We start from the raw sequence: 26,671 nt of genomic DNA on the forward strand, positions 1-26,671 counted from the left end.
GTTGGGAAGGGGCAGAGACAGGGAGAGAGAATCCCAAGCAGGCTCCACACCACCAGCACAGATCCTGATGTGGGGCTCAAACTCACGAACCATGAGATCGTGACCTGAGCTGAAATCAAGAGTTGGATGCTTAACTGACTGAGCCACCCAGGTGCCCCACAGTAAATTTTAACATATGAATTTAAGTGGTTAATAGAACCCATTTGGATATTTTAATGAGATACATAATCTAGGTTTCTTTTGCAAATGACACAGAATTACTTGCAAATTCTTTGCTATGATGTTGACACTATATATAGCCAAACAGCCCAGATCTTCAGTCTGTCTAAAGGTCATTGGAAAATAATCTTATATAAAACCAATAATTTATCACTTACAGTATACTGAATGGTCACCCTCTATTTGCTTCCCTTAGATGTCAGGCAGCTTGTTATTTTGTAAGAGTATCTCTGACAACCAGTAGCCATTATGTTGCCAAGAAATAGTCACATTCTAGAAGGATTAATTCCAGGGATGTGTCAGGACTACTACTAGGAGAATAAAACATGTCACACCATATTGTCCTCCAAAAGGTTAAATTAGCACATATGGTTCTTCTAATGATTTTTTTTTTTTTACACCCAGGATATTTCAACAGCTGTGTCTAATCGCTTTTAATGTAATTGCAGCTGTTACCTGCTCAACTCCTCCCCAGATCTCTAATGGAAGGTTGGAAGGAACAAATTTTGACTGGGGCTTTAGTATTAGCTACATCTGTTCTCCAGGCTATGAACTATCCTTTCCTGCTGTTTTGACCTGTGTAGGGAACGGTACCTGGAGTGGGGAAGTACCACAGTGCTTACGTAAGTATAATTTCTATATTTGAAATTATATTTCCTTCTTTTCACTATCTTAGAGCTCCTTCACTTAGGACAGCTGTTAATTAAAATTTTCAGGTTTTTCTAGAAGAAAAATGAGCTTGTTAAAGCTCATTTCAAGGTATAATTAAAATTCAATAGAAAATCATATTTACCAGTGTAGCTACTTTTCCTGTCATCCAACTCTTGTGTTCTTTCTGCTCTGACTCTAAATATTAGGCTGAACTACTTTGTTTTCAAATTTATTTAAAAAAAAAGTTATTACTCAAAATAAAGTCCCTTTAAGATGAAGTCTACCCCTGGAAAAGTATTCTTATTTATGTCCAGTTTGTCTCAACTGAACACTCTCATTTACTCCCAAATTTCTTTCCACAGTAAATCCTTGTCACTCTACATGGTCATTCAAATCAAGTTCTTATGATGGTATTTGTCATGATAATGATTGTGATTATACATCTAAAATGACTAGAGTAGGGGCACCTGGGTGGCTCAGTCGGTTGGGTGTCTGACTTTGGCTCAGGTCATGATCTCACGGTTTGTGAGTTTGGGACCCACGTCGGGCTCTGTGCTGACAGCTCAGAGCCTGGATCCTGCTTCGAATTCTGTGTCTCCCTCTCTCTCTGCTCCTCCCCTGCTCATGCTCTGTCTCTCTCTCTCTCTCTCAAAAATAAAGAAAAACATTAAAAAAAATAAAATGATTAGGGTAAGCATGGAGATGAGGGATTATTATGATTTTCTTACAGAGGTTACTTTACAATATATATTCCAGCAAATGTCACTTTGAAATTAATTTGGAAGATCACAAGACAAAATAAAACTCAGTGTTGTGTTTTACACAAATTATTGTAGTACGTGATATGTGCAGTGTTCATTCTGAGGTGTCCAGTGCTATCCTGTTCCTAGTCTTCCCTTCCTCCTTCCTTCTCTTCATGAGGTAAAGCATCACCACCCCTCAACCCCCATCCTCATAGCCTTGAAAGTTAAGCAGATCTAACCGATGAGACAAAACTTCTTGGAACCCTCCAGTCTTCTCTCATTCACAGTGGAAACCATATTGTTTAAAGGCTAACGTGCTTTTTTTTCTTCTTTCCTCCTGACCTCATCGTATCCTACAATCCCCAACACTTCTAGGTCGATGTCATGATGTCACACAAATTGTCCCTTAAAATTCTGATATATGCTAAGGATCAACTTAGAAAAGACCAGTGTGTTCTAAATAAGACTAGATATTCTATGGCTATCTCACAACAGATAAGGACAAGGAGATTTACAGAGATGAGTTTATAGTAAAGTTTGTTTGATATGACTTGGAAAATCTCAATCAAGAAGTTATTTGGATAGAATATTTTATTTTTAGTTCTCTTAAAATGCAAATAATAATGCACTACCTACGACTGACATTGAATTATAACTATCCAAATATAATAGGGTTAACTGTGTTGAAATTGCTTGACATATGTTATTTCTACTGCACATAACAGAACTCCTAGTAAGTATGTTTACTCATGACATTTTAGTTAATAATGACTTGGGCTTAGAGAGGGGAATCAAATTGTAAGGACACTGTGTGACTGTGTCATCATTTAAGGCACCAGCTACATGGTTATATGGCCTACGGTTGCACTGCTACTAATTGGAAGACTATGAATGCCAGTTCAGAGAAGGTAGACTAAAGAGACAATGCTCTTATCCATTGATAGCCAAACGCATTCACTATAGGGACTTTATAGAAGGGAAAGTCTTCTCTCTTTATTTTCACTCAAAGTATGTCCTTTGATCTTAAAGTTTACGTCATTGCGAACTGAACCCTTCTGAAAATCAATCGTGTTGATTTAAGCCTCTAAGCTGGACACCAATAGGTTGTTTGGTTTTAGTACATGAAAGTCCACAGATAGAAAACAACAGAATAATAACACGGGGGGGGGGGGTAGGGAGCAGGAGTGAGGAGTTTATGTGGTTGTGTCTCCCTCTTTTGTTGAATAAAGATAAGTTTCTGAGATGAATGACTCAGCAGAAATATGCAAGACAAACTCTTCAGAAGTAGGTTAAGAAATAACTTGGCAATAGAAATGATTGCTAAGGTGAAAAGCTCACTGGTAATCTCCGCTGAAGAAATAGCCGTTGACTTCAACATGTGCTAAAGTTACAAAGATTAATAAGACGAAGACCCTGGCCTTTAGGATTTGATGCTATATTGCTAGAAGTGCTTAGAAGCCAACTAGCACAAAGATTCACAATATCCAGGAAATGTTGAAAATTAAAGCAAAGCACAGTAAACAAATGTTTACCTGTTGCTTTACTCTGACAATTTCCCCTAAATTTATGTTGTTGAATATTTATTTAATAATTACTTTTACTTCTGTTTTAAAAAGAAAAAAAAAGAAGTTCCTAAAAAAGAGGTTTGAAAATTCAGGTTTCTCCTGGAGTCTTGAATTTCAGGAAACAGCTTTCTTTGAACACTGAGCTAAAACTAAAGTGTTCTGTTTTTAGGGTATTTATCCATTCCTATTTGCCTGGAGTGTCCTAGGTGATTCCTGTTGTCCTGGTAGATGTCCTACCCAGTTAAAGGTCCCCGTTCAGCCTCAAAAACATCTTTGGTTTGGATAATGCACCATTTTAAGGGAGTGTTTATACTGAAAAATATTTGGATGTTACCGTTTGTTTGCCTTATAGGAAATAAGCTTTCGGTGCTACATCTGCAAATTTAAAAACCAAGTACCAGTTAAAAATCATTAAAATGGAAAATGTATGTTATGTATTTTCTACTACAATGAAAACTTGAAAGCCTGTGATATCTTTGCCTCCATTCTGCATGCTCACTCTTCCCCAGCGTCACTGGCCTTAGGCTTCCTTCACATGCTAGACATGCTCCAGCATAGGGCTTTGGCAACACTGTTTCCTCTAGCTGGAATGCTCTCCCTTGGGGTATCGGTATAGCTGACTGCTTGGTTTCCTCCAAATCTTCCTTCAATGACAGACACCCTGGTCACCTTGTTTAAAACCTACGCCTTATCTCTCACCATCCATCACATCCACAAATTACTTGGTCCAAATCTCCTCCCTCCACACTGTTTCTCCACAGACGACTCCCTGCCTTCCCACATACTATCTTTTTTACTTACTATGTTTATTTTTGTGTTTGCTTCCCTCACAAATGCATAAACTCCACAAGGGAAGGAATCTTATTTTGTTGACTGATAAGTCCAAGTACGTAAAACTTAGAATAAGTTCTTTTAGTTGTTGGGAATTATATGACGGACACAATAATCCATTCAATTTGTTTAGAAACTCTGCCAGGATGGTATTTTCAATAGTTGTTGTGGAATTTTGAGATTCCTTGGTTTTGTATAGATTTGGACTGTACGGGGCTTCTTTACTCTTTAAAAGACACTCAAAACCCCCCCACAATGCTTCAAAGAGGAAGACAACAAAATACTGGGATATGTCCTCTGAGTGTTCAACAGAGTACAGCAGAACAAAGAAGTGTACCTGTTACATGCATATAAAAAGAAAGAACAATCTGGAGAGTACAACCTAGACCACTGGATCCTTCCGACAGAACTATCTGTGAATCACATGCCTTTTCAGAAGTATACGCCAACTCTGCAAACGATTTGTACAACAATGTGGTTTGATTCTGGTCAATACAAAACAACAACAAAAACACAAAAAATTCTATAGTTGCTTAGGTGGTCTCCTAGGTGGAAAACATCTCAATCAGACTATTTTTAAACATATCATGCTGAGCCATACATTCAATATATATCACATAGAAGCTAAAAAAATTTCTGTGGGGCACATGAACGTGAATAACCTGTCACTATAGTTCAATATCCCAGTTATTGTCATCATTTTTCTAAACTGTTGCTCTGATGAATCCTAAATCTTTGTTATAATTTTCTTTTCATTTCCAGCAAAATTTTGCGGTGACCCTGGTATTCCTGCCCAAGGAAAAAGAGAAGGCAAAAGTTTCATATACCAGTCAGAGGTTTCTTTGAGCTGCAATTCTCCCTTCATATTAGTGGGATCGAGTACCAGAATATGTCAAGCAGATGGCACTTGGAGTGGCTCGTCACCTCACTGCATAGGTAATATTAATTAAATGTTGATTACTCTTAGTAATTTTGGAATTATTGGATACTAGTTACATTGAATAAACTAGGGGTGACTACATATGAAAAATAAGTGTAAAATAGAGAAGCAATTAGAAGGCGTTGAAAATGAACACAGTTAAAACATATGATGTTATATTTAGCATTTAAAACTTCCTGAAGATACACTCAAAATAATTTCTTGTTTATCAGTAAAATGAGAAAGAAAAAAAACCTCTCAGATTAATAGAAGTAAGTACTACCATTTTTGTATACAAATTTTGTATACATTTTTACAGTTAATTTATCTTATTCAAGTGACACGAAACTTGCTCCATAAATTTTAAAAAGGTACACCAATTTCAAAATGGCTTTAAGCACATTTCTGTAATCTTAAATTAAATGCCACATTTGGTAAACCAACCAAATAATCTGTCATACAAACTAGCCAATTTAGAGACTACTAGTGCTACCATTTTTATATCTGAATCTCCTATAGGTGTCCATGAAAAATGAAAATAACTAAGCCTGTTTCTGGAAAAACTCTTGCTTCTTGAGGGGAATATTATGCTACCTAGATTATAATTTAGCAAAGTCCCTAAACAAATGTTTTATGCATGTGCTCTTCTTTCATATCCTTCATTTTTCCTTCACTTTTTATCCACAGTCAGTTGGATGTCAAGTGCTTTTATGTTAGAAGGGTTCAAAGTTCAAGAACTGCAAAATTCATGTAAAATGCAGTGCACCTGAATTCTTTAAGATTAGCAGACTTCTGTCCCTGGAGAGATGCTATTAGATTTATACACTTTATTATTACCCCTGGTCCTTTCATTGAGCCCCAGATCACTCAAAATTGTTTTGTATGAGAGGAATATAGATAGATATAATTATAAGTTTTAAAGGAATATTACGTTTATAATCTTTATTTTAGAACCTACGCGGACCTCGTGTGAAAATCCAGGAGTCCCAAGGCACGGGTCTCAGAATAATACATTTGGATTTCAAGTGAGTACTTTAAATAAATATTTCTATGTATTATAAAACTAGATCAAAAGGCTTCTTTGATTCATGCACATATAATCCTGTTGGCACAAACAGAAAAACATCAGGCTTATAGCTGTATTCATAAACATAAAAAGGTAAATGGCAGAAAAAGCATGAACGTAGAAGGAGATTAGGAGAAGAAAAATATGGTTTAAGAAAATAGTATAAGTGATTATGAGGATAAAATAAAAGAAACATTGAAGATAGCTGTGAGCATAAGAAAAATCGACAGTAGTACATAAGAAAGGGGTAAATGAGAATAAGTGAGGGGGTAAATGAGTAAATTCTAAAGGATGATGTAGAGGAGTGAGGAAAAGTAAAGATAAAAGATGTTAAAGAACGAATATATAAAAATGTGGTTATTTAATAAAGCAATTAGACTAAAATATGTTTCTCTTATAATATGCATATAATACCTGACTATTTTTAAGTGTTTTCACTGCTATGGGAAATGTCTGAGAAAATAATTTAACCTATATTTAGCCACATAGTTGGTTTGTTACAGTGGAATTCTTTAGCTTGCCCAGTCTTGTGTGGCTGACTTTCTTATTTTCTCTTTTTCCAGTTTAGATTTTATGTAGAGATTCAGCAGGTTTTTCATTACAGGGGCCTAACAGGAGCCAAAGTGCATAGTGACTCCACAAGGAAATAGCCAATATACATATTACCCAATTGCCTTGTGTTTCGGGGTTTTCTAAATTGTGCTATTTTGTGTGAAGCTCAATGGGAACCTGAAAAACATCCATTTCTAAAGGAAGTACTCATCAAAGTTGCCATATTTTTGTTGCTAAAAATAGTTTCCATTTATCGACAGTCCAGGCACAGTATGAACATTGATTTGATAGCATTTCCAATTCTTCTGGTTTGCCTCAGGCCTGTCTACATAATATAAAAGTGTAATAAAAAAGTGTCCCAGTCTCTATTATGTGGTATTTTTAGAAAACTTTAGATTCATATCTTTATAAAAGGTTTTATCAATTGATGTAAATAAATCCTGAAAAATGGACAACTAGTTAAAGAGCATTAGTCCTCATCATATAGATGAAGACACTGGAAAGGAATTTGATTTGGCTTTGATCACAGAGCAAGTTAATGAAAATATCCTGAGAGAATACAGAATTTTGATGTTAGTGTCTGTGTACTAAATCAGGTGATTTTTTGAAGAGTAGGAGTCCTTTCTAATAAATACCCTTTGAAATAATGAGAATGGAAATGAGTAAGAATGAGTTTAGTATAGTAGTCTAATGAAATGAATAGAATCATTAACTCTGCATTGTAAGAATTCTATTATAACCATTGAAAAATATTATTCCACAGTTAACCTAACCCTGAATTCATATTATTTAGCTAATAAACATTCATTGGATCATCATATTCTACTTAGATAAATATGAATAGACTAGATTTTAAAAATGATAAACTCTCTACATAATTACATTAATCTTTATAAAAATTATAAATGATGTACTGAGTATGTTAAATTAGGGACATCAACTTTCTTACATGCATGTGACTGGTGTGTGTGTGTGTGTGTGTGTGTACATATTTAAATATATTTACTAAATCTGTATAGAACCAATGGAAATGTTAAAAGTTTATATAATTCTCACTAATATTAAAATCTTGGTAGGTTCCAAATAGAATCCTGGAAAAACCATCTTTATTGGTTGAGAAAACTCTTGCTTGCAAGTTAACAGAAGCTATTTTGAACTAGCTTAAGACTAAAAGCATTATAGGCTATGTGCAGGTAGACCCTAAGAAAGGGACCCCAAGGCACCCCCAAAGACTCCAAGAAAAGGGATCCAGGCGAGACCGATCAAGCCCAGAATCTAGGAACTGGGCACCAGGACTCAGTGTTTTGCACTACTCTGTGTTTGCCTACTTTGATTTTCTGTCTGCAAATTGACCTTATAGCCAAGGGTACATTTTTCTAATTATATTTCAGCCACATACAGAAATTGATTGTGTCTCAATCTCAGTTCCAGATTTCTAGAGAAAGAATCAGGATGTCTCAACTTTTGTATCTACGCATGATTTGATCAGGTCAGCAGTGACTTAAGTAAAATTACAGCTGTTAGAAAGCTCACTTCTGAGAAGAATAAGAGAAAGGGGAAAGTGATGAATTACACAGGCATTCAAATCATGTTCTTGATTTTTTTTCTTTGGTGTGTTTATTTACTCTTTTTCTATATAGATTTATATATTAGTTTTTTGGACACAGCCATAATTATTAACATATAAGGATATATTACCTGTTGCCAGAGATGACAAATACTCCAGTGTTGAAAAAGGTACCCAACATAGTTTCTCTTATATCTAAAATATAGTTGGAATAATTTTTGGCTAAAAATAGATTGGTAGTGAAGGGAGTAGCTGTCAAAGTGATTGATACAACATCTAGATTAATTATGGAGTAAATTCCAAACACACATATTTCACTAACTGCCATATTACTCTTTAAATTGAGATACAGGTTTTGGAAGACACATCATTAGTAGTTAAGACTTGTTACATTAAAGTTATTATAAATGTGAAATGTTTATAAACTGACTCTTTGATATTTAAGCCCAAGATATTGAACACTAAGATATTTAGCCCTACCAAAATGACCATGGTGATGATGTATGATTTCCAGTTTATAATCGAAATTAGTACATAAGTACATTGAATGGGGCAAACGTTATAGTGTTTTATTACTTTGAAATGATGACTTTGATGCCATGCATTTTCAAACAAAAATCTCCTAAAATCCAATTCATTTTACTTATTTATTTTATTTGAGAGAGAGAAAGAGAGAGAGAGAGAGAGAGAGAGAGAGAGAGAGAGAGAGAGAAAGGGCACAAGTGGAAGAGAGGGCCAGGGGAAGAGAGAGAATCCCAAGCAGGCTCCACACTCAGCATGGAGCCCAACATGGGTCTCAATCCCGCAACCCTGGGATCGGATCATGACCTGAGCCAAAATCAAGAGTCAGATGCTCAACCTACTGAGCCACCCAGGTGCCCCCAAATCCAATTTTTAAAATTAAAAACTTATAATTTTTTAATACAAACTTATAGTATAATCTAAAATTCAAAAACTTTTTAAACCAGGAAGCTCAGGGCCAAAATTGATGCTCAATGAAAACTCCTTGGATCTTATCTTATGCATATGTTTTTATCCCTTCATTTTTATGATCCTTTCCTTTTACTTCAATTTTATTAATCAAAATCTATGTGTCTTTTACTAGAAGCTACTTCACTTTTTCTTGGATACAATGTTTAACATAAGCACAGAGTAAAAAATATAAATATAAAATGGTTGTTAAGATATATTACAGAAGAAGCCTATAAATTGTAAAGCCATATATATGTGTGTTATATAAATATATATCAAATAGATATCTTTAATATGTGATGTTAAAAATCAGACACAAATAAATACAGTGATGGAAGTTCTAGGAAAGCAAGAGTCATTTGCTATGAAATATCATGGAAGAGAAAGATCTTACTTAGAGTGTTCTAAATTTATACAAAATTTCTATTATGCCTTGATTAGCTATCTAAACTTCACAGTTTAGAAACTAAGATATAACACATAAAAGAAATAAAGAATTAAAGAAGATAAATTATATTTACCAAGTAGACATGTCTTAATATTTTATAATGCTTTTGTACAAAACGTGCGATTTGCATCCAACTTAATTTTTATTTAAACATTGGCTGCAATTAAAATATAAATGGATAATTTTTAATTCCTGATATAAAAATAATATTCCATGTTTTTACATTGCATATAATTGGTTATCCAGAGCACTTTTTATTAGTAAATATTGGTGAGAAAATTGTGCCTAAATTATTTTTTCAAGAATTTTTTGAATTGGATAATGTAAAATTATTTTTCCCAAAGGTAGCCAAATTATATTATTCACATTAGAAGTTAATTTAGAATCAGAAGGTTATAACATCACTAGTTGGAAAAGCATGGAGAGCTATATAAAATATGCTATTAAGTGGGCTAATAACTAAAAAAGTGTCTATTAATGCACTGTTATTTGGAGAAAATTCTGGTAATTTATTTAACTATAATAAATTCTGAATAAAAAATTAATTAGAAAATTTCTTTAATTCTAGTTATATTAGATATTTGGTATAAGTATTTGTGAATTTGACAAAACTAGTTATTACATGTATTAGTGACATATAGAAAGTCTTTAAATAAACTTTACTTCTCTGGTATCTGGTTAATATCTAAAGCAGTATTTATGATGACTTCAGAAAAGTTTACAGAAATAAGGGGAAAAGTCTTACAAGTAAAAAAAAAAAAGTCTTTGTAATCCCACATGTTTCTTATATCTTATGATCATCAAGTCTTAATGAAGCAGCCTAAATGTACTCCTCAAAGAATAAACAGTGATTTAGCTTCATGCCATGTAAAGTGTAGAAGGGATATCCCTGTATTTAAAGGAACTATAGACATGTTAAATCTTTTTAGTTTTAGTTTGTTTTTAATTTATTTTTTAACCTTTATTTATTTTTGAGAGAGAGAGAGAGAGAGAGAAAGAGAGCACACGCACGCAAGCAGAGGAGGGGCAGAGAGAGAGGGAGACAGAATCTGAAGCAGGCTCCGGGCTCTGAGCTGTCAGCACAGAGCCGACAAGGGGCTCGAACTCAGGAACCACGAGATCATGACCTGAGTCGAAGTTGGAGGCTTAACGGACCGAGCCACCCAGGTGCCCCAATATGTTAAATCTTCTTAAGTTAGGTAATCAACTGATTTTGTAAAATTAGATTATTAGCCCCCATTCCTTCAGTTGATTTACCATTTTCAAGAGCTCTTGGTGCGCACAAGCGAGTAACACAGTCCCTAACCTAGAGAAGCTAACTTCTAGTGTGTGGGTGACTTTATAGGATAGATGATAACATTGGTAACTTTGAAAGTTGCTAAGGAAGGACATAAAAAAAGTTCTCCTACTCTGTTGCTACAGGGAAGCCTTTCTAAAAATGTTGTCTCAGATAAATCTTTTAGGATAAGAGCTAGGAAAAGAAAGTTGGGAAAGACATTTCATGCAGGGTAAACAGCATGAAAATATGCATGCATTAAGGGAACAATAAAAATTTGTTGTTATAAGAGTACAATTTGAGTAAAAGTAAGTGGTCAATGAAGAAACCAGAGGGATTGGCTGTGGTCAGGATATGGAGGCTTTTATTTGACAAGCTAATACAATGTAACTTAACCTATGGGTGATAAGCAGTAAAGATTTTAAGAAGGAGAATGCAAAGGTCACACTTTCATGTTGATTACTCTGACTTTAGTGTCGAAAATAAATGTAATTGTGGTCAAGATTGGAGACATGGAAACAAGTTATATAATTATCACAATTGTAGTTATGATTATTGTAATTATGACAGTAGTTCTCAAAGTGTGGCCCCTGACCAAGCGGCGGCAGTATTAATTAGGAAATTGTGGGAAATACAGATTCTGGGCCTCCCCCACATCTACCCAGTCAGAAACTCTCCAGGGAGGCTCAGCTATCTGTGTTCTGGAAAGTCCTCCTAATTATGATATCTGCTACAATCTGAGAACCAAACCTGTAGAAAAGATACAGAGGACTAAAACAGGATATAAAAGTGGAGAAAGACAGAAGGGGCCAGTTTGTGAAAGATTTAGGAAGTAAAATTACCAGTATTTGGTGGTAAATTGAATGAGGGGAGATTCATGAGTGGAAGGTGGCACCATTAACTGAGTTTGAGCCTAAAAGTAGGATTGCTAGAGTGGTGGAGGTGATGGGTTGCGTAAAACCAGTTTGACTGAAGAACAGAATTGCAAAATCTACCTGTTGAGTCACATAAACTAGTCCATATAAGAAATGGACTGGCGGTTGAGTGTCCGACTTCGGCTCAGGTCATGATCTCGCAGTTCGTGAGTTCGAGCCCCCATCAGGCTCTGTGCTGACAGCTCAGAGCCTGGAGCCTGCTTCGGATTCTGTCTCTCTCTCTCTCTGCCCCTCCCCCACTCATGCTCTGTCTCTCAAAAATGAATAAACTTTAAAAAAAATAAAAAAAATAAAAAAAAGAATGGACTACTCCAAGGGCGCCTGGGTAGCTGAGTCAGTTAAGCATCCAACTTTGGCTCAGGTCATGATTTTACTGTTTGTGAGCTGGAGTCTGGCATTGGGCTCTCTGCTGGCAGGACACAGCCTACTTTGGATCCTCTGTCCCCCCGACACCCCCTTCGTCCTGCCCCTCCCTGTTCTCTCTCTCCCTCTCTCTCTGAAAAATAAACAAACAACAACGACAAAACAGAAATCGACTAGTCCGCGCAGCACCATCTTGCACAACTTCAGAGTATGTGAACTGCATGTCCCGGAGCACAATTTGAAGGACTTCATTTATGTTGAATTCGGGGTGAACAATACTCCCTGGAACTGAACAGTGTAGTGGCCCTGGACAAAATGGGTCCTTGAGGGGGGTAAGAGATCTCAAGGCTATGGTGAGGATGTCTTCGAAGAGAAAATGTAAGACAACTGAAAGAGTAAGTGTTGCTATCAGAGAGCAACCCTTGGAATGGAATGTTTCTTGTATAGCATCATTCTGGGTTATAATGGGAATATGAGAAATGGTAGCATTTAGCTGGTCTCGAGGTCCAAATGGGATCTTGGATCAAATTATGTCACCTTAAGCTCAGCCTCATGTTGGTTTAGCAAGTGCAAGTAGGAACTAAGTGGGAAGGAAGGAAACAGGGTGTTTGTGAAAAGTGCTACGAGGAGGGCTGATGGCTCTCAGACTCCGGTGTGCTGGGGAAGGCTGAAGTGGCAAACACTAAATATTCCTCCCCTTGTCTTCCAGCTGTAATCATTTAATAAATCTTGATGATTTTTTTCCTGTAATGTAGTTTGAGCTAACCACGTCCTTCCCAGGTCTACTCCCACATGTTCAGCTTTTAGCCACTCAAATCTAATCCAGTAGGGCTGGCCTCGTGATTAAATCGCTGCTTGTCATTCTTTTTGCTGAGTAGTTTCTTTATGCAGTGGCTAAGTTAATTTTCCAAAGATGGTATTTTCAACACAAATTTTTCTTGCTCTGAGAGCTCTAGCAACTTTATGTTTTCATTAAAAAAAGAGTTTAAATGCCATGGCCTACCATTTGAGACTCTTCAGAAATGGATTCTTACTTATGTCTTTGACTTAATAATTAAAGCTAGGATTTATTTAAAACCTATGTGCCATCCGTGTATGGATAGATTATATGCCCTATTTCATTTAATTCTTAAAACAAATCTCAAGACAAATAATATTACCATCTTTATTTATAGATTAAGTCTCAAAGAGGAAATATAGCTTATTCATGCAAGATCAGATCCAGAGTTAAAACCACATACACATTTCTGGGGTCTGTTTTCTTTTTCCTTTTTTTTTTGTTTTTCTGGATCTCACTGCTTCCCGCTTTACCTCCCGTCAACTTCTCAGCTCACCGTGTGAAGTATCCATGCCAATCAACCAAACGTACTTTCTTTTTTCCTGAACTATATGATGTCTATTTTAACCTTTCTGCATTTTCTCATCATGTTCTTATCTTTTCTACTTTTATATCAGTTGTTCTCAAACGTTATTGTTCATTAAAATCACATGGAGGACTTGTTACAACGTGGCTTGTTGGTCCCCTACTCAGAGTTTATGATTCAGTGGGTGTGGAGTAAGTAAGGTCCCCGAATTTGTATTTCTAGTGACAATGAGGTTACTGGTCTGGGAACCACACTTTGAGAGCCGTGTTCTATGTTTTTATGTAAGTTTCACATCCTTAAAACTTAGTGCAAACTTTGCTTCTCTTCCAGTGTGTATTTTTACAATCCCAACCTTCAGTAAACACATTTGCATCTAATCTCATATTGCATTTACTGTCTTCCATATTCATTTGCCTCTTACACTGTTAGTTATCTTTATTTCCCTTTCTAACTTCATCCATTTTTTTTATCTTTATTTAACTCTCTGTCTTGTAGTCACATGTAGCTTATTGGCTTTTAATATCTTATATATTTTCTTTAAACAACCATGGCAACATGTTTGGCACCTATACAAGCATTGGATACTTAAATATTTGACAATGATATGTACACAAAGAGATGTAAATTTATCCTTAGTTTTGATTTTTCCCCAATTTTATTTTAAATCGGTTTTAAATATCTTTTTCTTCCAGCTTTCACCATGCAGAATTTCTTTTGAAAGCATTTTCTCATCCAAGGTTTTTTTCTATGTGTTGCCATATTTGAAGTTGCATTGGTATGTTTGTTTTTTTTTCTCTGAAATCTGCTATAGGTAGGAAGTGTTGTGCAATTTCATTGCAAAAAAGGACACCTTCTTCAAGGGTCTACAACACGTACTTGCCTTCCTGACCTCACATGGAGTGGAATTCAGCCTGAGTGCATACGTAAGTACTGTGGGTATGAAGTTGTACTTACCACAGACCAGAATTTATATACATTTTTTCTTACAAGTGGGAAGTACATCTGTATCTACACAAAAGATGTATTACGTGGATTTTTTTTAGATTATGATGGAACATAATTTACATATATTACTTTATTACTGTAAAATAAAACTTTATTACTGTATCATAATCCCAATGCCAATTAAGGAGCATTCTTTTTAAAGAAGTCAGAAGGCACGAGGCACAATTTTGTTCTTTCTTGCAAAGCTCTTTAATTGTGTTCAGCTTGGCCATCTGGTAATTTTAAATGATTATTAGTTTATCAATGCATAGATCTGCACCTATGAATCCGAAGTGCACTGAGGAGGCTCCAACTTAGTGCCTCTTAATCTTTCATCACTTCTGAAACCCTCTGAGAATGACGAAAGATAGAAACATTCATGGAAGGAAATACACATGAACATCTTGACCAAAAATTTGAATACTATTTCAGGCTTTCCTGGAGCTTCTAAATGTGCACTGACCCTAAATTGAGAGCACTTGTTGTACAGATTAAAGAACAAAACCCAAGGTCATGAAGCTGTCTTTTCTGACTTGCAGTTAGAAATAAGTTTCAGCTGGTGAATTACTTATCTCTTTCCCTCCCACTTTCTTTTTTTTTTTTTTTTATCTCCTTTCCTATCTTTTAAAATCATGAGCCTCTCAGGGAAAAACAATAAAGAGTTAGCAGGAGTAGAAATACTCATTAGAATGGTGTCCAGCTTTTAGGATTTGCTGAAGTCTAAATAAGTCTTGTGATTTCACTCTAGCCCTGTTCAGAACCACTCAATTGATCACGGGAGCCTCTGTGGACCCGCAGCTCACTGAAAAGCAGCAGAACACTCCACAGAGAAGTCATGTCACATGCCTGGTTGGCTGAAATTTAAATATAGCCGAATTCCTTAACAGAGAATTCAGTAGAGTACATACTTTAGAAACTGTGTGAGATGTCACTAGGTATTTCTTAGTAAACCAAAGTTCTTTGATGACTTCAGTATGGAATAGGATTGAAATAAAGCTGTTACTGAAAGTATCTCAGACTGCTACTGTGTGCATAATGTGAGGGTTAAGAATGTAGTAGAGACAGACTATCTGTTTATCCGTAGCATTATTTCCCCCCAAAGTATTAAATGTCAATAACTGAATTATATTAAATATAAAACATGTAACACACTGTTTATCAGATAATATTTAAAAATGTTAGCTCTTATTTATAGTTTTGTAAATCTCCATTGGGAAAGGGGTGGAAATTTGTTTTTTCAAACAAATTTGTCCACAGAACATTTTTTTTTCAGAGACAAACTTTTAAGTATCCATATCCAGGAACAAATGATCAGAAATGCTGTCTGGTTTAGGGAGAAAATTCCTTGTAGCATCTATCTCTGAGAAAAGGAATGTTATTTGTAAGACATAAAACACGTAAAGTGGGGGCAGGGCCAAGAAATGGCATATCAGTGGGTAAAATAGAACCAAGATAGCGAATCAAGAGTGGGAGAAAGCATGGAGAAAAGGAGACAAAAGTTAAAAGAATGAAAACACTGCTACTTATGGACCTAAAATATGACCAGAAAATTTCACATGTCAAAAATTATTAAATTGTACTTTCTACATTAGGAAATATTAATATCAGAATGACATGCTGAGCTGTGATTGTATTTAACTTTAGAAAATGTTTTTACAATTTAAAATAAATATAAAAAAATAATAAAATAATATTCCATAAACTGGCATAGAAAATCTGAGTTTGTCAAACTTTGACAGGTAAATTACTATAGGACCTCTTACATCCTTTAAAATGCTAATGTTTAGGGGTGCCCGGGTGGCTCAGACAGTTAAGCATCCAACTCTTAATTCCAGCTCAGGTCATGATCTCATGGTTTGTGAGCTTGAGCCCATCAGCTCTGTGCTGATGATGTTGGAGCCTGCTTGGGATTGTCTGTCTCCCTGTTCTCTCCGTCCCTACCCCGTATGCTCTCTCTCTCAAATAAGTAAACTTAAAACAAAACAAAAGCGGTTTTAATAAAATAAATAAAATACTAATGTGTATTGTGAGTGTCTAGAATAGTGATATAGTACACATATATTAGCTTAATTATCCTCAGCTTTCCCCCCCCTCAGCTTACCTTTTAACAGCTACCAGTGTTCCACAGATGATTGCTTAGGACATGCTAGTCTATGAAATTAATATGTATATTGACATTGATACATTTTCCTTGAAAAAATTAGAATAACTATGCAAAGGTGTATTCATCTTTACTCTTATCTCAGAATTTTCTTAACATGTATATAAAAAATGAACACTTTTCTCTTTTCTTAATATAGCCCACAGCTGTAAACAACCAGAAACTCCTGCTCATGCAAATGTAGTAGGAATGGACCTTCCATCTCATGGCTATACTCTCATTTATACCTGCCAGCCTGGCTTCTTCTTGGCAGGTGGAACAGAACATAGAGTGTGTAGGTCTGATAACACCTGGACTGGAAAAGTTCCTGTTTGTGAAGGTAAGTTTTCATTATAGAAGCTTTTGACAGAAGCTGTTATACTATTTCAGCCTTCCTAAAATGCAGGAGACAAACACTCAACTCAGATTAGCTTAGGAACTAGAGAAGTTTGTCAATCAACTCCAAGGGTAGGCACTTTTGGATCCAGAGGCACAGGAATATTATTGAGGTCTTTTTATAGTTTCTGTTCTATGGTCTGTTTTCTCTTCTTTATTCCTTCTTCTAGTTATTTAATCATGGTAGGTGTATTAGCTTTCTGGGCTGTTGTAATAAAGTACCACAAGCCGGATACCTTAAAAAAAGCAGAAATTTATTCTCTTACAGTTCTGGAGGCCAGAAGCCCCAAATCAAGGTGTTGGTAGAAACATGCACCCTCTGAAGTCCTTAGGGAACAGTCATGCTTCATCTCTTGCTTGTTTATGGCAGCTTCTGGCTATCCTCGGCTTTCCTTGGTTCATAAGTTGCCTCACAGCAATTTCTGCCTCCATCTCATGTGGCATCCTTTCCTTTCTCTGTATGCCGTCTCCTCTTCTTAAGAACACCAGTCACTGGATTTCAGGACTATATCACCTCTGGATCCCCAATTAATTACATCTTCAAAGACCCTATTACCAAATAAGGCCATATTTTGAGATTCTTGGTGAACATGAATTTTGGGGTCACATTATTCAACCTACCACAGTAGGGAAAATTGCTTCCAGCATCGCTGGGCTGATATCTTTTGGCTAGAAAGAGTTTTTGCCAAAACTTCTTGATCAGGAAAGCACTACTCAGGAGTCTGATCAGTTTTAAATGGAGCCTGCCTCCAAATCTGTCATTCAGCTAGGGTGATATATAGTATTTTGACCAGGAGTGTCTACTTCTCTTGCTGCTTCATCAGGACAATCCCCATCTGAATAAGATGTAGTGAGTTTACCAGAGACAAAGGGTTATGTGTTCAGAACAAGGAATAAAGGAAATTGTTCTAGAATTCTTGATAAGGTCATCAATAAATTCCTTTTCCTTTTTTTTTTTTTTCAGCCCTTCTAATTCCTCTTCTCTTGTAGCATTCACACATGTTAACGACCTTTTCCTTTTTGAGATGTTTTCACTCTCTTCTCTTAGCAAGAACACTTCTCAGTTTGCTTTAAATTTTTCATGAGATTGAAAGATTAAAAGCCCATTTAAATCCAACAGGATTTCAATAACATTTTTATCTATCCACTTTGCTGTTTATCATCACTACTATGGTAGGCTAAGTCAGCATTATCTCTACTGGGACTCCTGCAGCAGCCTTATTTCCCTTAAAACCTTTTAAAGACATTATATTGTTCTAAGGGAGAAGACGACCCCTTACACAGTCTTCACTGCGTATGTACTGAATGTCATAGCTCCTATAACTCTACAGGGACATCCAGCAACCCACATGATTTCCTTACTTTGAACTACCTTTGATTTGGCTTAAAACTTCAATATTAACTCCTTAGTTTTGAGTCTTTCCAATTTCTTATAACATCATGGGTCACCTTAACAAATTTTTATTTTTTAACACACACCCTACTAAATTATTTCTGCCTTTGTGCAACAGGAACATACCCTTAGCCTTCAGCTATCATGCTGTAGTCAACTGTTTGCATGTTGGTTTATGAATTTAAAATAAGAGAATTCTAAAATGAAAAAGCAGCACTAATCTTTCCCTCATCCCCCTGGCCTACAATGGGGTAATTATTGAAGTTGTTAGCTGCACAACAAAAGTGTTCAGTAGGTACTGAGATGTTAGGATGAATAGGATATTTTGGAGAAAATTATATGCTATGCCTGAGAATAAAATGAACAATGCATCACTGTGTGTTATTAATTATATTAACTTCTGTAAACCTACTTTTTTTTTTTTCATAGCTGGTTCCAAAATATTGGTGAAAGATCCGAGACCTGCTCTAGGAACACCCAGCCCAAAGCTAAGTGGTTAGTAATTTCAGTAGTTTTTCTATAAGTCATCATTTCTAAAAGTGATCTACTATTTTCTTGACGAAGTGAACATTTTATATATATATTTGTATATATTATATATATATATTTATATATATATTTATATATATTTATATATATTTATATATATTTTTTATATATTTATATATATTTATATATATATTTATATATATATTTATATATATATATTTATATATTCATTCCGTATGGAAAAAACTATGAATTAGACATGCTAATATTCCAAAAATAATGCTTATAGTTCTCTCTATAAAATATCCCTTCAGGAGTATCTGAAAATGACTATACTATAATGGCAATACTTTATTTTTTTTATTTTTATGCTTATCTATTTTTGAGAGAGAAAGAGAGTACAAGCAGGGGAGGGGCAGAGACAAATGGAGACATGGAATCTGAAGCAGGCTTCAGGCTCTGAGGTGTCAGTACAGTGCCTGACGTGGGGCTCGAACTCACTAGCCGTGAGATCCTGACCTGAGCTAAAGTTGGACGCTTAAACTTGAGCCACCCGGGTTCCCCAGCAATGCTTTATTTAAAACATTAAAACAAAAATTAGATAAATGAGATATTATATATAATTTTTAAATATATATATATTTTTAAAAAGGAACCAAATACACTTGGTATGAGAGCAAAAGTTCAGCAAAATCTTCTATTTATTTTCAATTATTGATTTAAAAACCAAAATTTTAAATTTAATCATTAAAAACATGGTCTTTTAAGTCCTACAACCTTAATTTAGTTACCAGGTTATATACCCCCTATGCTATGACTTTAGAAAAGTTATATATCTGAGCCTCCATTTTTAATCTATGCAAAAGAAACATGATTAGATTATTATAAATGAACTTCATGAAAATGAATTGTGAAGTGCTTAGCCCATAGTAAGACCTCAGTATATGAGAGCTGCTTTTTTAGTATTAGTCTGTATTTTATTTACACTATATAAATTAAAAGCTACAAATAAAATTAAAGACAGCATTTAATCTGTACTTTGGAGATAGATTTGATCTAGTTACACTAAGCCAGAAACAGTGTTAGGTTCTAATTTTAGTTGCGTTTAGAAGTTCTCAAGGTACATGCTATAAAGCTGGAGTACCCACAAAAAAATAAGTCTGAAATACTGATTTATTCAATGTGCAGTGGAAATAGACTGAATGTCACTAAAGCAATCAGAGAATATGTCAACATAAGAGAGTAAGTTTAGCAATGGAGTCAGAAAACCACAGTGGTCAATCAATGCAGACTTTTCCGAGGGACATGGTTTATCTAGTAGTAGATAAGTATTTTGAATAATAACTCTAGTACATCAAATGTAAAAGTGGACTGTCCCAGGCAAAACATGACCTATGGTCACCAATAAATAAATCAGACAGGCAAAAAAAGTTAAAAAGAATATGGAAGAACAACACAATTAATTAGCTTGACCCAATTTTCATACATAAAGATTTCTGTATCAAACAATTATAGAATATATATCTTATTCAAAGCACATGGAATATGTATAACAATTGATTATATATTAAATAATAAATACAAATGCATAAATTTCAAAGCAAAATTAGCCTTCAGGGCTGATATCTGACCATGATGCAAGTAAAAGTTGATAAGAAAATAGGTCCATTTAAAAAATTTCTGAATATTTAGAATAAAAAACAAAATCAACATTTATGAGTAACTCCTAAATTAAAGAAGTAATTTAAAAACTATATAACCCTAGAATTTAGGTATACTGAAAAATCTAAATATCAAAACTTTGGCTGTATACCAAAAGCGAAGTTGTGAGGGGAATTTATAGCTTTAAATTCTTACATTACAAAAGAAGAAAGCCTCATAACTAATGAATTAAGTATCCTTGTTAAGAAGATATATAAAGTAGAACAGAATAACCAAAAGAAAGCAGAAAAATAAATACAATAATAAAAATGAACTAACCACCCTCCCCCCAAGAGACACAATGGAAGAAACAGAGCCAAAGGTGGTGTTTTGGGGGAAAAAAGTGGAAAATTTCTGGTAAGATTTATCGCAAAAGAAACAAATATTAAATAGTATAACAAAAGGAAATGTGAACATAACTACATTAGCATTGATTAGATCAATTATAATTATATTCATTAAAACTATCAATAACAGTCAACTCTAAATAAATGGACAAATTGTAGAAAAGAATATCTTACCAGACCTAGAAAAGAAAAATTGAATGATCCTATAAAACTAAAGTGAAGTTGAAAACTGTTTCCACAGAGAAAAAACAGGTCCTTATGGCTCTACTGATGAATTCCACCAAACTTTCAAGGAGCAGAACAGATCATCCCATTTTATAAAATCTCTTCTAGTCAAGAAAACTCATTCTATAAATCCAACATAATTCGAATAACTCAGAAAGAGATTATACAAAAGGGAAAATTGCAAACTCATTTGACTCAAGATGTACGGATAAAAATATCCTATGTAAAATCTTAGCAAATCAAATCCAAAATTATAAAATCCAACAGGATAACCAAAAAATGACACATCAGAACCAACCTGGGTTCATGATAGATATGTAGGAACATTTTTATGTTAAATAATCCTTAAAAGTAATCTGTGAATTACGAGATTAAAATGCAAACAATGTTGATCAGCGCAATGCCTACACAGAAAATAATTGATAAAATCAACGCCTATTTATAATTTTAAAAGATGCTTCATAAATTGGAAGAGGAAAGGAATTTCTTTAACCTGAGTAAAAATATCTGTAACTCTTCAAGGTGAATGTTATCTTAAATGGAATAACATTAGAAACATTTAATTGAAAATCATGAGGCACTGTGATTAGATTACTCCAAAATAACAGGAATGATATTTGGGAATTGTGTCAGTCAGGAGCATGATGCTACATTTAACAATGCTATGAAGCCTGTGAAGTAAAGTTTAAATTCGGGCGTATTGAAAGAAAGGATCATGCCATCTTCTTTTCATTGATATCCACATCAGTGATAGTGGGATGGCATTTTAGAGCTTCAAAGAACTGCCAAATACACATTCATATCTAAATCTCAAAATAGACTAAACATAGAAGTATTATCATTCCCACTGTACATGGGAATATAAATAACCAAAAAGTGTCTGCTTTGTCCAACCTGAGTTCCATTTCTCAAAAAGTAGAGAGTAGAAGTGGCATTGTGGAGCCAGCAGGTAGAGGTTCAGCACAGACCATTCTGTGCATTCTTCCAAGCTTTGCATTCAGTGATGTCATATTGGTAGTAGGTTGAAATCTGTTATTATGGGAATATATACACTATGGAAATCAGCAAATACTGCATATCAGTTTTTGCTTTGTTTTGTTTTGTTTTCCTGGAGACCCACTAGTTAAACATTTACTACCACATCAATGATTAAACCTGATGCAATATACTTTGCTGCTGCTACTACCTACTTCTTTCTGTTGCTGTTTTCTCCTGCCACTGTGGTTCTCTTTAATCTCCTTCAACCAACAGGATTTCGTCTAAGCACCACAGATAAGATCATCAGGCATAACAGATTTTCTTTAAAGGTTCAGAGAGAGCAAAGAGTAATCACAGTCCAGTCCAGGTGGAAATAAACATAGAGACAACCACACTTAAAGGGCGCCTACTATTTTTTAGGCACTGCCATTAGAATATCTTTCTCCCTTGCTCCTGCTCTTACCTCTGCTGGGAAGATGCTATTTTCTCCAAATTCCAGGTCTTTCTAGTGCAGGCCAATATAGCTCATGACTCCCTCCTGTAAACTCGTTTTAGGTACACTTTTTTCTTTTTTTTTTACAAAAAACTTTAACATGCTTACCACATATCGAGGGCTTTTTACTCATACACTGTATCAAAGTTTTAGGTAAAACTCCCCTATACATACATAGCATAGCATTCCCCTAGAGGGTACATAGCAGTATTCTTTGAGGTTTGGGAAGGGAGTGCCAGTACAAGGATGACTTTGCAAAGATCACAAAGCCAGAAACATGGATTATTCATTATACTTACTATGTGTCTGCTAAATATATATTTTATTAGCAGTTGCGTAGTAAGTTCAAAACTCCACAGTCTTCCTGGTAATCTGAATAATCGTAGCAGCAGCAGCAGTAATGGCAGCGACTAACACTCAGCTAAACACTTCACATTCCTTATCTCATTGAACCTTCCTCACAACTCTAAGCCAACCTCATTTCACTCAGGAGGAAATATAGGTTTAGAGAGATAAGTCATTTATCTGTGTGCAAAACCACACAGCTTATAAATCGCACAGGGGGGGCTTAAATATAACAGCCTAACTCTAGTGCCTGCACTTCTAGTCTTTCAGCTACTTTACTTTTGAATTACCAGAGGAAAAAAAAAAATCACATTGGGTGAATATTCAGAAAATATTCAACTCTTGACCATAGTTTATATTTTCTGTATTTTATGTCTACAGTGGTTTTGTTATTTTCATTTGTTGAGTAGAATTCAGGGAATGTAACCCAGTCTCTGTGATCTGGGTCATAAGAAGTGTGATGCGTGTAGAGAAGAGCAGGTGACAAACTGTCAATAACTTGTTAGGAAAAAAAAAAGACTTTTCCCTATTCTGTTATTCACTCACTTGCACAAATAAGCATGGCTCCCTGGAATAGCCGCTTTGGGGGGATGTGCTTTATTGTCATGTATAGGGTTAATGGAAGCTTCTCTCAGCCTCTTTTCAGGAACTGAGTAGACTTTGCCATTCTTGACTTACATAACTATATATTACATAACTAATTTATATAAATATAGTGCCTTATTTGGATATATCTAAAATGAAGAGCATTTCTTACTTAGAGGAAAGTTTTCTAACATTTAGAATGTTATTTGATTCTACCAAATTCATCTCTCTCTCCCACGAGAGTTGGGCAATTTCTAGTGACAATTCCTTTATTTCTAAAAATACCCATAAAATCAAAGCTGTCGATATGGTGGAGCCCTGTTCTTCCTCAGGAGCATCTATTATTGGAATAACTGAACTCAGTATTGTGTAAGGGGGGCAAAGGAGCACCCCTCCCGACAGCCTTTCAGGGCTATGCTGCAAGAGGGGGTTAACTCTATGCTCTTCCTCTGAAAAATCCATTCACAGTGCCAGGAGAAAACAAGGCCTTTTGGGACTTGTATGCAGACTGACTTGGCTTGGTAAAATCACTTTATCTTCCTTTTGAAAGAAATATGTTCCTAAAGGAGACCAAATACAAGTAAATTTGATGTTTAGCTGGTTCTGAATATAAGTGTATGTCTTTAATTGGTGTTGTCCATCTTTAATTGGTGACTCATGTATGATTCCAAACCTAGGTTATGGCAATTTTGGTTTATTCTCCAAAACTCGAAATAAATCTGAAGAATTCACTTTATATTACACACGTCACATTATTGTCTGTTTAGCAAAATATCGTTATTCACTAAACTAATATTCTCTAACCCACTATTTAATGTTTATATTTACAGGGCACCATAAAATTAATGTGTGTATTTAATCTATTTGCAGTTCCTGATGACGTGTTTGCCCAAAATTATATATGGAAAGGCTCTTACAATTTCAAAGGAAAGAAACAACCCATGACCTTGACAGTTACTAGTTTCAATGCTTCCACTGGAAGAGTCAATGCAACACTCAGCAATAGCAACATGGAACTGCTACTTTCAGGTATCACATTAAAGAAGAGCAAATGACGCCTTCATGCGTTCACCTCCATCATGTCGTCATATTAGTGATTTTTATACTGTGAAATATTTCTTAAATTTTAATGACATTCATAATTATCCAGAAATAAAGCTTGCCAATCTTTGGATTTATACAGGAGTATTACTACACAAAGGTAAAACTCGGATTCCAAAATAAGCTCACGCATGAATATTTTTTTATGCAAGTTAGTTAACATACGGTGTAGTCTTAGCTTCAGGAGTAGAATCCAGTGATTCATCTCTTACATATGACACCCAGTGATCATCCTGAAAAGTGCCCTGCTTCATGCCCATCACACATTTAACCCACCACCTCCTTCCAGCAGCTTTCAGTTTGTTCTCTGTATTTAAGAGTCTCTTATTGTTTGAAGCCCTCTTTGTTTTTCTCTTATTTTTCCTTCCCTTCCCCTATGTTCATCTATTGAGTTTCTCACATTCCACATGTGAGTCAAATTATACCTGTCTTTCTCTGAATGACTTATTTTGCTTAGCATAATACCCTCCGGTTCCATCCATGTTGTTTCAAATTGCAAGATTTCATTCTTTCATATCGCCAAGTCGTATTCCATTGTATATATGTACCACATCTACTTTATCCATTCCTCAGTTGATGGACATTTGGGCTCTTCCATAATTTGGTTATTGTTGTTAGTACTGCTATAAACATTGCGCCCCTTGGGATCAGCAATCCTGTAGCCTTTGGGTAAGTTACTAGTATAGTGCAATTGTGGGTCGTAGGGTAGTTCTATTTTTAATTTTTTGAGGAACCTCCACATTGTTTTTCAGAGTGGCTGCACCAGTTTGCATTCCCACCAACAGTTGAAAAGTGTCCCCCTTTCTCCACATCTTTGCCAACATCTGTTGTTTCCTGAGTTGTTAATTTTAGCCATTCTGACCAGTGTGAGGTGGTATCTCATTGTGGTTTTGATCTGTATTTCCCTGATGATGAGTGATGTTGAGCATATTTTCATGTGTCTGTTTGCCAATCTGGATGTCTTCTCTGGAGGAGTGTTTATTCATGTCCTTTTGCCTGTTTCTTCACTGGATTATTTGTTTTTTATATTTAAGTTTCTTTAGTTCTTTATAGATTTTGGATACTAACCCTTTATCAGATATGTCATTTGCAAATCTCTTCTCCCATTCTGTCGGTTCCATTTTAGTTTTGTTGGTTGTTTCCTTTGCTGTGCAGTTTTTATCTTGATGAGGATTTTCCAATAGCTGATTTTTGCTTTTATTTCCCTTGCCTTCAGCGATGTGTCTAGTAAGAAGTTGCTTCAGTCGAGGACAGAGAGGTTGCTACCTGTTTTCTCTTGTAGAGTTTTGAAGGTTTCCTGTCACACATTTAGGTTTTACATCCATTTTGAATTTATTTTTGTGTATGGTGTAATAAAGTTGTCCAGTTTCATTCTTCTGTATGTTGCTGTCCAGTTCCCCCAGCACCATTTGCTAAAGAGACTGTCTTTTTTCCAATGGCTACTCTTTCCTGCTTTGTTGAAGATTAGTCAGCGATATATTTGTGGGTCCATTTCTGGGTTTTCTATTTCATTCCATTGATCTATGTGTCTGTTTTTGTGCCAATACCATACTGTCTTAATTATTACAGCTTTGTAATATAGGTTAAAGTCCGGGATTGTGATGCCTCAGGTTTGTTTTTCTTTTTCAAAATTACTTTGGCTATTTGGGGTTTTTGTGGTTCCATACAAATTTTAGGATCATTTGTGAAGAATACTGGTGTTATTTGGGTAGGGATTGCATTAAATGTGTAGATTGCTTTGGGTAGTATCGACATGTTAATAATATTTTTTCTTCCAGTCCATAGGCATGGAATGTTTTTCCATTATTTTGTGTCTTCTTCAATTTCTTTTATAAGCTTTCTATAGTTTTCAGCATACAGATCTTTTACCTCTTTGGTTAGATATATTCCTAGGTATTTTGGTGCAGTTGTAAATGGGATTGATTCCTTAACTTTTCTTTCTGCTGCTTCATTATTGGCATACAGAAATGCAACTGATTTCTGTACATTGATTTTATATCCTTCTACTTTGCTGAATTCATGT

General features: G+C 35.2%; 1 protein-coding gene across 3 annotated transcripts in view; it reads left to right on the top strand.

Annotated features, from left to right (window-relative positions):
• The window catches only part of CSMD3 (CUB and Sushi multiple domains 3), a 1,252,643-nt gene that overhangs the window by 1,209,027 nt on the left and 16,945 nt on the right, over positions 1-26,671 (top strand). For all 3 annotated transcript variants that reach the window (XM_049632997.1, XM_049632998.1, XM_049632999.1), the window contains 7 exons: positions 669-842; positions 4,772-4,945; positions 5,880-5,953; positions 14,283-14,394; positions 16,756-16,935; positions 18,814-18,879; positions 24,418-24,576. In XM_049632997.1, coding sequence (XP_049488954.1) covers positions 669-842; positions 4,772-4,945; positions 5,880-5,953; positions 14,283-14,394; positions 16,756-16,935; positions 18,814-18,879; positions 24,418-24,576 — 939 coding nt within the window. The remainder of the gene's footprint in view (positions 1-668; positions 843-4,771; positions 4,946-5,879; positions 5,954-14,282; positions 14,395-16,755; positions 16,936-18,813; positions 18,880-24,417; positions 24,577-26,671) is intronic.

The sequence above is a fragment of the Panthera uncia genome, chromosome F2 (genome assembly GCF_023721935.1).
Source record: "Panthera uncia isolate 11264 chromosome F2, Puncia_PCG_1.0, whole genome shotgun sequence".
In the NCBI taxonomy this organism is placed as follows: Eukaryota; Metazoa; Chordata; class Mammalia; order Carnivora; family Felidae; genus Panthera; species Panthera uncia.